The sequence below is a fragment of the Microcebus murinus genome, chromosome 9 (genome assembly GCF_040939455.1).
Source record: "Microcebus murinus isolate Inina chromosome 9, M.murinus_Inina_mat1.0, whole genome shotgun sequence".
Taxonomy (NCBI): Eukaryota; Metazoa; Chordata; class Mammalia; order Primates; family Cheirogaleidae; genus Microcebus; species Microcebus murinus.
Genome location: NC_134112.1, coordinates 61,792,100 through 61,805,411, shown reverse-complemented (window position 1 = coordinate 61,805,411; position 13,312 = coordinate 61,792,100). Strand labels below are relative to the sequence as shown.

Here is a 13,312-nt window from a genome sequence, read left to right as displayed (position 1 = left end):
ATTGAACTGAAAATTCCCTCCCATTTTTACTGTTCAAACAAATAGCAGAATAAGAAGTCTCTAAGTATTCTCACTTGAAATCAGAAGCATTTAAAGGAAAGAAGGAATGACCCCTTGTGGTGATTGTAAAATATGGTCAACATAGTTTGATAATCCTCCCTTCAAGAAGTGGAGCTTAATTCTCTCCTCTGAGCACATGCTATTGCTTGTTTCTGATGAATAGAATGTGGCAGAAATGATGGATTGTGACTTCTGAGGGTAGGTCATAGAAGGCATTGCAGTTTCTTCCTTGTTATCTGGTGGATCATTCACTCTGGGGGCAAGCGGGACACTCAAGCAGCCCTATGAAGAGGTCCAGGCAGTGAGGAAGGGAGGCCTCCAACAGCCAGCAAGGACCTGTGGCCTCTTGCTAACAGCCATGCAAGTGAACCATCTTGGTGACAGACATTCCAGCCTCAGTCAAGCCTTCAGATGACTGCAGCCCCAAGTGACAGCCTGTCTCTCCAGCTGAGCAGCTCCCAAACTCCTGAACTACAGACACTGTGAGATAAATGTTTATTTTTTAAGCCGCTACATTTGGGAGAGCTTTGTTATACAGAAATAGATAACTAATACATTCTTTAATATGTATGTATGTAAGACTAGGCAATATTTATTGAATGCTTCGATTCTTAAGTGTTTTATGTCAACTAACTCATTAAATCTTCACATCAAATCACCATCTGCATTTTGTACATCAGGTGACTGAGGCACAGAGAGACTGAGTAACTTGCCCAAGCTTACCCGAACAGCTAAGGGCAGAAGGAGCATTTGAACTCTAGAGGTCTGGCTCTGCTATTCTCTGCACTAACTTCTGTGTTATGCTGCTGTTATGATGGTCTTTAAAAGGAGTTTAGGTTGTTTTCTTCCATTGAAGGCCCGAAGAAGGATTATGTGACCTCTAAGGTCTTTTTCCAGTTCTATAACATACTAAATATACCTTCTGAGATAAAAACATGATGTAGTGGCTCCACTGGGAAATATTAGAGTGCAATTGGTTTTACAATATTCTTTTCATTTTCTTTTTCTTTTTTTTTTTTTTTTTTGAGACAGAGTCTCGCTTTGTTGCCCAGGCTAGAGTGAGTGCCGTGGTGTCAGCCTAGCTCACAGCAACCTCAAACTCCTGGGCTCAAGCAATCCTCCTGTCTCAGCCTCCCGAGTAGCTGGGACTACAAGCATGTGCCACCATGCCTGGCTAATTTTTTGTATATATATTTTTAGTTGGTCAATTAATTTCTTCCTATTTTTAGTAGAGACAGGGTCTCGCTCAGGGTGGTTTCGAACTCCTGAGCAATCCGCCTGCCTCGGCCTCCCAGAGTGCTAGGATTACAGGCGTGAGCCACCACACCCGGCCAAAAAAAAAATTTCTTTTAAGAGATGAGTTCTCATTATGTTTCCCAGACTGGACTTCACTCCTGGGCTCAAGCCAGGACTACAGGCATGCACCATCTCACCTGACTTATCATTCTTTTTAAAAGCATCTACTATAGTACATGTAAAGTTGTTAATTGATAATTAATTTGGTATATTCTAATTCAATAAATTCAAAGCAATTTATAAATATTCTGAGTAGCAAATATAGTTTTCTCCTAATTTATAGAAGTCAAAGGAACTGGCAAGAGAGCTCTAAGTTATTTAATTCAATGCTACCTTCTGTTATTTTCTCAGTAAGGCCTTCTTGGACCACTTTCCCAACAAGTTGCTGATTTTTTTTTTGCCTTTTTTCATAAAAGTTATCACTATCTGGTAAACATAGTATATATTTCATATATTTATTTTATTTTCTGTCTTCTAACAATAGAATGTAAGGGCCATGAGGGCAGGAAGAATTTTGTGTACTTTGTTTACTGCTACAGACTCAGTGCCTAGAATAATGCCTGCTACATAATAGATGTTTGCTAAGCATTTGTTGAAAATTGAATGCAAAAGATCCAGCAAACAGATTGGCTATGTATCTCCCACCTAATGTTAATAATTATTATTATTTAAGATTTATTTATTTGATTATCATACTGACCTATGATAGGGACTGGTTTTAATATATATTATTATAGTTTTCCAGATGTTGTAATTAAGTAACTTGCCCAGGGTAATGTAGGAATTAAATAGCAGAAATGGGTTTCAACATTAGGCTTAGTGAAAGAAGCCAGTCACAAAAGGCCACATATTGTATGACTCCATTTGTATGAACTATCCAGAATAGGCAAGTCTCTGTAGAGACAGGAAGCACATTAGTGGTTGCCTAGGGTTGGGGCAGGGGAAAGTTAGGGGAAATCGGGAATGACTGCTAATGGCTATGGAGTTCCTTTTAGCAGGAACAACAAAAAAATTTTTTTTTGAGACAGGATCTTGCTCTGTTGCAGGGGCTAGATAGAGTGTAGAGTGCAGTGGCATCATCATAGCTCACTGCAGCATGGAACTCCTGGGCTCAAGTGATCCTCTTGCTTCAGCACCCCAAGTAGCTGGGACCATGCCCAGCTGATTTTTCTCTTTTTTGTAGGAAAAGGATCTCACTATGTTGACGAGACTGATCTTGAACGTCTGGCCTCAAGTGATCCTCCTGCCTCAGCCTCCCACAGTGCGAGGATTACAGGCATGAGCCACTGCGCTCGGCCCCAAGAATGTTTTAAAATTAGATTGTGGTAGTGGTTGCACAATCCTGTGAACATACTAAAAACCACTGAATAGTATACTTTAATTGGGTGAATTGTATGGTATGTGAGTTATATATCAATAAAGCTGTTTAAAAATAATATAAGAAACTAGTTTTAAACTCAGATCTTTTTGGCTTGAAATCTGATCACCTCCTAGAAGAAGCAAAGACTAGAGAAATGGCTGGTTCTAAGACTAGATTAGGGAATGTACACGGTTTCCTGGAACATCTTTTTGTGCAAGAAAGTAAAAAACTGGCCGGGTGCGGTGGCTCACGCCTGTAATCCTAGCATTCTAGGAGGCCCAGGCGGGAGGATCACTCAAGGTCAGGAATTCGAAACCAGCCTGAGCAAGAGCAAGACCCCATCTCTACTAAAAATAGAAAGAAATTAATTGGCCAACTAAAAATATGTAGAAAAAATTAGCTGGGCATGGTGGTGCATGCCTGTAGTCCCAGTTACTTGGGAGGCTGAGGCAGGAGGATTGCTTGAGCCCAGGAGTTTGAGGTTGCTGTGAGCTAGGCTGACACACGGCACTCTAGCCCTGGCAACACAGTGAGACTGTCTCCAAACAAAAAGAAAGAAAAAAAGAAAAACTGATTGGGACATGTTCACAATGCTACAAGATGAAAGGGTCTCCTTGGCCAAACATAGGAGAATGTAAGCATAAAAAAATTGACTGTAATTATTGTCAAAATTGATACTAAAAACAAAAAGAAGCCAAAGCCAAAGCCAAAAAGTGGGTGGAGGCAGAAATAACAGCTTTTCCCAGGCTAGACATGGTGGCTCATGCCTGTAATTCCAGCACCTTGGGAGGCTGAAGGGGAAGGATTGCTTGAGGCCCAGAGTTTGAGACCAGCCTGGGCAATAGAGCAAGACCCTGTCTCTACAGAGGCCAAAAAAAAAAAAAAAAAAAAAAAAATTAGCCAAATGTAATGGTGCGTACCTGTAGTGCCAGCTACCCAGGAGGCTGAAGCAAGAGGAGCATGTCTTAAAAAGCAAACAAACTCTTCTTTACATATGAATGTCACTTAACATAGATGGAATGATAGGTTTATAAGATCATTGTTCCACAACCACTGTAGTAATATTTGATTCAGGCAAACATCATCAGTGGATGGTAACTCACTGAAAGCTTGTTAGGGAAAAGATACACACTTTCAAAATATTACTCTATAGATAAATCAAAAAAAAATTTAGGTCAAATTCATATAACATAAAATGAACCATTTTAAAGTAAACAGTTCAGTGGCATCTAGTACATTAGCAGTGTTGTGCCATTGCCACCCCTAACTAGCACCAAAACAGTTTCAACACACCAAAATAAACTCTAGCACCCATTAAGCAGTTGCTCCTCCACCCAACCCCTGGCAACCACTTATCTTCTTTCTGTGGATTTGCCTATTCTGGATATTTCATATAAATGGAATCATATATTTGACTTTTTGTGTCTGTTTTTCATTTAGCACAATGTTTTTGAGGTTCATCCATGTTGTAGTATGTGTCAGTACTTCATTCCTTTGTGAGGCTGAAATAAAAATTGTGGCATGTGTATTCTTTCATCCATGGATTAACACTTAGGATGTTTCCACCTTTTGACTATTGTGATAGTTGTACTGTGAACTTTTATGTACAAAGATTTGTTTGAGTACTTGTTTTCAATTCTTATAGAGATATACCTAGGAGTGGAATTGCTGGTAATTCTATGATTAGCTTTCTGAGAAGCCAACAAACTGTTTTCCATAGTAACTGTGCCATTTTGCATTCCTACCAGCAATGTAGGAGGGTTCCAGGGTTTCCAATATACTAGGGTTCCAAAATCCTTACCAACACTTTTCTTTTCTCTTCTATTTTTAATAGAGGTCTCACTCTTGCTCAGGCTTGTCTTGAACTCCTGACCTCAAGTGATCCTCCACCTTGGCCTCCCAGAGTGCTAGGATTACAGGTGTGAGCCCCCATGCCTGGTCCTAACACTTATTTATTTATTTATTTTTGAGATAGAGTCTTACTCTGTGGCCCTGGCTAGAATGTAATGGCATTGTTGTAGTTCACTGTAACCTCAAACTCCTGGGATCAAGCAGTCCTCCTGCCTCAGCCCACCAACTAGCTGAGAATATAGGCATGTGCCACCAGGCCCTGCTAATTTTTCTGTTTTTAGTAGAGAGAGGGTCTCACTCTCACTGAGGCTGGTCTCGAACTCCTGAGCTTAAGTGATCCACCAGCCTTGGCTTCCCAGAGTGCTAGGATATCAGGCTTGAGCCACTGTGCCTGGTCCCTAACACTTATTTGTTATTAAAAAAATTATAGTTATCCTAGTAGGTGTGAAGTGGTATCTCATTGTGGTTTTGTTTTGTATTTCCCTAATGACAAATGATGTTGAGCATTTTGTCATGTGCTTGCTGGCCATTTGTGTCTTTAGAGAAATGTCCATTCAACCTCATTGCCTGTTTTTTACATGGACTTTTTAAATACAGAGGGGAAAAGTTACCTTTATTAGGGAGAAATGATTAAATGTAACATCACCAATAATTAAACAAACTGACATCTTGGTGCACTAAAAAGGACACAAACAACATCTATATAGTATACCTTACAAAATTATTTAACTGGAAGTTAAGCATAGGGAAATAGACAAATCCAAATTAAGCAACATTCTGCAAAACAGAACTGTATTTCTTAAAAAAAAAAATCAATATTCTGAAAGAACAAAACCAAACCAGGCCGGGCACAGTGGCTCACGCCCGTAATCCTAGTACTCTGGGAGGCTGAGGCTGGTGGATTGCTCTAAGTCAGGAATTCAAAACCAGCCTGAGCAAGAGCGAGACCCCGTCTCTACTATAAATAGAAACAAATTAATTGGCCAACTAATATATATAGAAAAAATGAGCCAGGCATGGTGGTGCATGCCTGTAGTCCCAGCTACTTGGGAGGCTGAGGCAGGAGGATTGCTTGAGCCCAGGAAATTGAGGTTGCTGTGAGCTAGGCTGATGCAACAAAGTGAGACTCTGTCTCAAAAAACAAAACAAAACAAAACAAAAAACCAAACCAAACCAAACCAGGGATCATTCTAGACCAAAAGTGCTTAAAAAGTCATGACAACTAAATGCAATGGATGATCCTGATTGTATCCCGAATTGGGAAAAAAGTATCTTCTAAAAGTGATTTTACTGGGATAGTTTGAAATTTTGAGTATAGCTTGTATGTTACAGACAATTGTATTAATATTAATTTTTCTTGGCGTGATAATGAAATTCTGATTATGTAGGAGAATATCTTTGTTCTCAGTAGATACTCATTGAAATATTTAGGAGTAAAGATTAACATTTTTGCAAATACTCAAATGATTCAGCAAAATAAACCATACACACAAAACAAAACGTGGCAAAATGTTACAATTTGGTGCATATGGCTGTTCCTTACATTTTTCTTGTAAATTTTCTGTAGGTTTGATATTTTTGAAAATAAGTTGAGAAAGTAAAAAGCTCTTCAAAATCCAAGCAGCCATTTCCTTTTAAGTTTTACATCTCCAGAGTGAAATTAGCCTCTTCTGTCAGTTAAAGATACAGTTGAATAATCAAGCAGGGAATTAATGGTCAGATGTATATCTTGCAAAACTATTGTAATTATTTATATAAATAAGGGAACACTGCAGTTATCTTTTTTGTGCTACTATCAACTTGATTCATATCTTTATGAGGCAAGATGGCAAGAGTTTGGAGCCAGCCAGGCCTGCATTTGGATCCTGGCCGGTTAAACTGTTAAACCTCTTTAAATTTGGTTCCCTTATTGTAAGATGCAGAACATAAACACTTGGTGTGATTGTTGTATTAAATTGTTACACAAATACTGAACTGGGCTTTAATTCATGTGCAAAAGCTTCATCCTACTTTCAATGCTATGTGCATCTTTCCTTTCATTAAACTCATGCAATGCTGTGGGTGGGGTATGTGAAGGTGAGGAATAAAATGACTTCTCCAAGGTCACACATCTAATCAAGGACCCAGGTTTCCCAGCTTTTGGTCCTGTGCCCTTTCCACGTCCGCCGGAGAGGAGGAAGCGGCGCTCATGGGGATGCAAGGATGTAGAGGAGCAAAGGGAGAGAAGAGGCCGCGGGAAGAGAGGTGGTGTGAGACCCGCGGAGGCGCCGGCCGAGGAAGGGCGCATGGAGAGGCGGGCGGCGCGACCGGCCGGGGTGCGGAGGGCAGAGGCCGCGGCTGGCGAGGGAGGGTCCGGCGGGCCCGGTGCCGGGGAGAGGCGGGCGGCCTGGGCCAGCCGCAGGGGCGCAGGCGGTTGAGGCCCGGGCCGCGGGCTGGGGCAGGGGAGGCCGTGGGCGAGAGTGGCGTGGGCGGCGGTCACTTCTGCACAGGCGGTCGGGTGGGGGGGCGCGGGGCGCGCGGCACGGGCGCCGCACGGGGGTCCCGACCCCCGCGGGCCGCGGGTGGGGGCGGGGCGGGGGCGGGGCCGGCGGGGGCGGGTCTTGCCGGGCCCCCGCGGAGCGGCGGCGGTGGCGGCGGCGCAGGCGCGGTTCCCGCCTCCTCCCGGCTGGCGGAGCGAGTGGAGGCTGCAGCCCGGCTCGGCTCGGCTCGGCTCCCGCGTCGCCGCCGCCGCCGACGCCGCGAAGCCCCCGGCCCCGCTTCCGCCGTGTCGGAATGAGCTCCCGGAAAGGTGAGTGGCCCGCGGCGTGCCCGTCTCTCCTCCTCGCGGCCCCGCAGGCCGCCCGGCCCGACCGTTAATGTGTGTCTTGTCTTTTCCCAGTGCTGGCCATTCAGGCCCGAAAGCGGAGGCCGAAAAGAGAGAAACATCCGAAAAAGTGAGTCCACGCTGCGCTCGGCCCCGGGCCCCCGCCCCGTCCCGTCGGGGCCAGCCCGCGACCGCGCAGGGGAAAGTTGCCTGGATCCCCGGGCCGGCGGGCGGGTTGGTCCCCCGGGACGCCGGCGCTCGGCTCCTGCGCGCCCCGCGGGTGGCCGGGGGGAGGGGCGCCGGGCGGGGGAGGGGCGCGCGGGCCCGCCGCCGGCCCGCTGAGCATCCCCGAGCCCCGGCGCGGCGCCGGGGGCCCGGTCCGCGGCGGCCGTCGGGGCGGGCGGGAGGCCAGCGCGGAGGCGCCGGGCGTGCGCGCCCCTCCCCTGCGCGCCGAGCCGGCCCGGGGGTCGCCGGCCCTTCCGGGAGGGCCCAGGCTACCGTTGCCGGGCCGGCGCTGCCCGTGCGGGCGTGAGGCTGCTGCGCCGCTCCCACCTGGGCAGCGGGGCGACAGAGGAAGGGGAGCCGAGAGTGTGCGAGGGTGTGATCGCCGCCTCTTCCTCCCCGCCCGGCGCCCGCCTCTTGTCCTTTCTGCTGAAAACCGGAGCTGGTTGTCAAGTGGTTGGCCTCGGGCGTGTTCCTGGCGCGAGTTCAGCTGTGCGTTTCGGCGCTCGGGGTTTTATTCGAAACTTTCCGCTCGGGTCGAGCGTGACTTTGGTGCGCGGCGGCTGCGCCCGGGTCGCCGGCTGCGCGGGCGGTGGGCGTGTGCGCGGGCGGGCCTGCCCGCATTGTGCCGGGAGTGGGCGCGTAGGCCGGTGGTCATCAAAACGTGCCCGCGCCAGCCACCTCCAGCCCGGCCGAGCAGCCGAGCCGGGGCGGCCTCTGCCCCTGACGCCTTTCCTGGAGAGCGGCTCCAGACCGCATAGCGCCGCCGTGTCTTCTTTTCCTCCTCTCTCGTAGTTTTTATGACTTACCACCCTTCAGCATCGTTACCTTTCTCTCTAGCTTGGTTGCTTCACTCTTCCTTTTGAGCAAGAACACTCTGCTTGGTATCTTTGGTACTGTGGGGAGTGTGAGTCCAGGATCGTCAACAAAATCATGAAGCGTTTCTGTTCGTTTCCTTTAGGGGGTACCCCGCAGCACTCCTAGACTTTCCCCCCTCCTACAGTCCTTGTGGCTGCCCATAGAATTTCATATCCATTGGTGACATCTAGGAAAACTGGCTAAGTCATTATTAATGTGATGGTCTATTATGACAGGGTTTTGTTCATTTCAAATGAAAAATAACTTGAAAGTATTTTTAGAGTTTCAAAAAATGTGGGTATTGACTTAAAAATACTTTAAAAAACCCATTAGAGTGAGGGAAAAGGATTTGAACTAACTGGTGGGTAAAAATTGGATATTGGATTCTTAAGATATTGAAAAGGAATGGATTTTTGGTAGTTTTAGATGCTTTTAAAAAAATTAATGTTAGCTTTTAAGTCAGTCAGAACCTTAAATTTGAGATTTCTTTTGGTGAACCATAGAAGGTTAGCCCATAAGTAAGGAGAACTGTCATGTTTATAATTCTGAGAGTACTGGGTTTTCATCACAGCTTTCAATTCAGAGCATTGATTTATTTCTACATAGCTTGTATGCTCAGAAACACAAAAAGTTGAAAAAGCATGACCCCAGTCTTGGGGATGACTGTGTGTGCCTATATATCAAAATATATATGCGTGTGAATATTATATGTGAATACATGCAGAAAAACAGTTTTAAGTAAGTCAGTGTGTGTTTTATATTTTTGTATTTCAGGGTATGACTTTCATGATCGCCAAGAGCCTTTTTGGGTGTACTGCAGTTGGGATTTATGTGATATATTTCTAAAGAATTAGTGAATAGCACAATATTCAACTTTTACTCTTTCAGATTCATCTGCCAGTTTCTTCCACTGTATATTGTGTATATGTGGTATGATTTGAAGGGATAAAACAGCAACCACCAGTGAGGAAATGAACAGGGTGGTCTGCAAGGTAATTAATAAGAAAAGAGCAGCCCAGTTACCTGTTTGATTGAGGCAGTGCTATTTTCCCCTTAATTCTTTGAATCAAGACATTATTTTTGGCCTGGCCCGGTGGCTCATGCCTGTCATCCTAGCACTCTGGGAGGCCGAGGTGGGAGGATTGCTCGAGGTCAGGAGTTCAAAACCAGTCTGAGCAAGAGCGAGACCCCGTCTCTACTAAAAATAGAAAGAAATTAATTGGCCAACTAATATATATATAGAAAAAATTAGGCCGGGCGCTGTGGCTCACGCCTGTAATCCTAGCTCTTGGGAGGCCGAGGCGGGCAGATTGCTCAAGGTCAGGAGTTCAAAACCAGCCTGAGCAAGCGCGAGACCCCGTCTCTACTATAAATAGAAAGAAATTAATTGGCCAACTGATATATATATAAAAAATTAGCCGGGCATGGTGGCGCATGCCTGTAGTCCCAGCTACTCGGGAGGCTGAGTCAGGAGGATCACTCGAGCCCAGGAGTTTGAGGTTGCTGTGAGCTAGGCTGACGCCACGGCACTCACTCTAGCCTGGGCAACAAAGCGAGACTCTGTCTCAAAAAAAAAAAAAAAAAAAAAAATTAGCAGGGCATGGTGGCTCATGCCTGTAGTCCCAGCTACTTGGGAGGCTAAGGCAGGATGATTGCTTTAGCCCAGGAGTTTGAGGTTGCTGCGAGCTAGGCTGACACCATGGTATTCACTCTAGCCTGGGCAACAAAGTGAGACTCTGTCTCAAAAAAAAAAGACATTATTATTTATAAGAAATTCTTAATGTAATTTATTCATGTATTCAACAGGTTTTTGCATGCTTTTCTTAGGAGACAGCGGTAGAGCTTTGAATAAGACAAGCAAAGCTTCTTGTGAAGCTTACATTTTGTGGAGGTTTTCGGAGAACCACAAAGAGGATGATGAAGAAGATAATTTCAGATAGTGCTAAAAGATTGCAAGAAAATTAAGATGGAGCATCTAAGTAATAATAATGATAGATGACATTTGAGTACTGTGCCATTCACTCTGCTGATTGCTTTATATTCATTTATACTTTGGGACAACCCTGTGAGACAGACACTGTTGTTATCCTGTTTACTGCTGAAGAAACAGACCAAGTGTGAGTGAATAACATGCCCAGATACTAAGTGGAATCTAGGCAGCCTGGGACCATAGTCCACACTCAGCTCTCTGAGGAGGTGACATTTGAGCAGGAGCTAGACTGAGTAGGAGGAGATGGAATTGTGGCAGAGTCTCTGGGGAGGAATGGTCTGGGACTGTTTGAGGAGCCCAAAGGTCAGGGTGGTTAGAGTGGTACAGAGAGGTGGATGAAGGCAGAAGTCTGAGTGTGTAAGTCCTTGTCGCCAGTGGAGGCTTATGTGGGGGAGGATCTGATCCTGTTTTAGAAAGAGCACTGGCTGATATGTGGAGAATAGATTGTGGGGAGGGGCCATAGGAGTGGAAACGGGGAGCTGGCCTTTGGTAGCGCGTCGTGCAAGAAGTAGCACTAGAATAGTGGAAGAGACTGCGGGGCACTGGCAGTCTTGAGGTATCCTCTTTTTACAGACAGCTGTGACAGAGGATAAGTCCATACAGCTTAGTTTGGGCCAGAATTCAGGACTTACGGTGCCCAGTGCTTTTGCTTTTTGATTAATTCTTCAGAGGAGGAAAAGGAGTGATAATAGGTCTAATTTTAAACTGTATTAATGTGATCACTGACAAACTTGAATTATGTGATTGTGTGGGCCTGGCTTGATGTAATATGATTTACTTTTGTCATTATCTACTTGTACATGCAAGCTGGCTCTTTATTAATTTTAGTTCAGTTCAATTCTCTGAGCTTTTATGAATTGAGCCAGTTCTAAGAGTCTACTTTTTTAGTACACTGGAATTTGTAGTTGTCAGGAATAAGGTTAGATTTCTCTACTTAGTTGGGTCAAAATTTTAATCTTGTTAGATTGTTCCAGTGAGTTTAGTTTGCCAATTATTAATTGTGCTGCTTTGCAAGTAACAAGGCAGCAGGGGAGAGTCATGTAGTGTCATTCAATCATGAACCTTATGAATTAGTTACATCACATAGCTTGAGATAGATTTTTGCCTTAGGAGCATGTTTATATGTGGGTAAAATTTTTTGAAGTTCTCTTTCATTTGTTGATTTTTTTAATGACCTTTTCATGGACACATAATTCACATGCCATAAAATTTACCTTTTAAAATATACAATCCATTGGTTTTTAGTCTATTCACAAGTTTGTATAGCCATCATTATCTATTAATAATTCTATGACATTTTTACCTCACCAGAAGGAAACTCCATATTTGTTTAGCAGTTACTCTTCATTCCTGTTATTGATGACCTTAAGATTTCATTAGTATTAGTATTTTTTCTTTTTTGATTTTGGTTAGTTTACTGTCCAGGCACGGTGTCTCATACCTATAATCATAGCACTTTGGGAGGCCAAGGTGGGAGGATCACTTGAGGCCAGTCTGAACAACATAGCAAGACCCCATCTCTAAAAAAATTAAAAAATTTGGCCGGGCGTGGTGGCTCACGCTTAGCACTCTGAGAGACCCAGGTGGGCGGATTGCTTGAGGTCAGGAGTTCAAAACCAGCCTGAGCAAGAGTGAGACCCCGTCTCAACTATAAATAGAAAGAAATTAATTGGCCAACTAATATATATAGAAAAAATTAGCCGGGCATGGTGGTGCATGCCTGTAGTCCCAGCTACTTGGGAGGCTGAGGCAGTAGGATTGCTTGAGCCCAGGAGTTTGAGGTTGCTGTGAGCTAGGCTGACGCCATGGCACTCACTCTAGCCTGGGCAACAAAGCGAGACTCTGGCTCAAAAAAAAAAAAAAAATTTATCTGGCTGTAGTGGTATACACCTGTAAGTTCCAGCTACTTGGGAGGCTGAGATGGAAGAATTGCTTGATCTCAGGAGTTCGAGGTTGCAGCGAGCTATGACACCACTGTATTCTAGCCTGGTTGGCAGAATGAGACCTTGTCTCAAAAAAAAAAAAAAAAAAAAAAAAGAATGTACCTATCATTGTTTCATTATCTGGTATAGACAGATAGTATTAAATATTATTATATCTATGTTGGAAACTAAAGATTAGAGAGATTTTTGTTTTGCTCTGTTTGTATTAGAAGTCTGATAAGACTCCCCAGTTTTTTTTTGTTTTGTTTTTGAGACATTGCATCATAGCTTGTTGCAACCTCAAACTCCTGGGCTCAAATGATTCTCCTGCTCAGCCTCCAGGTAGCTGGCACTACAGGCATGCGCCACTATGCCCGGCTAATTTTTTTTTTTACGTATTTTTAGTTGTCCAGCTAATTTCTTTCTATTTTTAGTAGAGATGGGGTCTTGTTCTTAGGGTGGTCTCAAACTCCTGAGCTCCAACAATCCGCCCACCTTGGCTTCCCAGAATGCTAGGGTATTTTATTTTTGTATATTTCTCCAAGGGAACATTTCAGATTGATTTTGTACTGTAAGATGTTTTATATACCTCAGTGTAAGGCAGCCCTGATTATAAGTCCCCTCATTCCCCAGTGAGAAGATTAAAATTTTATGACAATTTGTGTGTGTAAGCTTAATAGGTATAGATGAAATAGTTAAATGTCTGTTTGTGTTATTTAATTTTTAAATTAGTTATAAATATATTTAAATTCACAAATTCCTTTTTTTTTTTTTTTTTTTTTGTGGGGAGAAAGAGTTTTGCTCTGTTGCCTGGGCTAGAGTGCTGTGATGTCAGCCTAGCTCACAGAAACCTCAAACTCCTGGGCTCAAGTGATCCTTCTGCCTCAGCCTCCTGAGTAGCTGGGACTACAGGCATGCCGCCACCATGCCTGGCTAATTTTTTCTATATA

General features: G+C 44.3%; 1 protein-coding gene across 12 annotated transcripts in view; it reads left to right on the top strand.

The window, feature by feature from the left end:
* The first annotated feature begins 274 nt into the window (after nucleotides 1–274).
* SRPK2 (SRSF protein kinase 2) overlaps nucleotides 275–13,312 on the top strand; it is a 239,700-nt gene continuing 226,662 nt past the window's right edge. For 3 of the 12 annotated variants that reach the window (XM_012746798.3, XM_012746792.3, XM_012746788.3), the window contains exons 1-2: nucleotides 6,723–6,882; nucleotides 7,446–7,500. In XM_012746798.3, the coding sequence (XP_012602252.2) occupies nucleotides 6,756–6,882; nucleotides 7,446–7,500 (182 nt within the window). In that variant the 5' untranslated portion in view covers nucleotides 6,723–6,755. Of the gene's footprint in view, nucleotides 543–6,722; nucleotides 6,883–7,206; nucleotides 7,356–7,445; nucleotides 7,501–13,312 lie in introns of those variants that run through there. The other 9 variants (XM_076006518.1, XM_076006513.1, XM_012746840.3 and 6 more) reach the window with 6 other exon arrangements.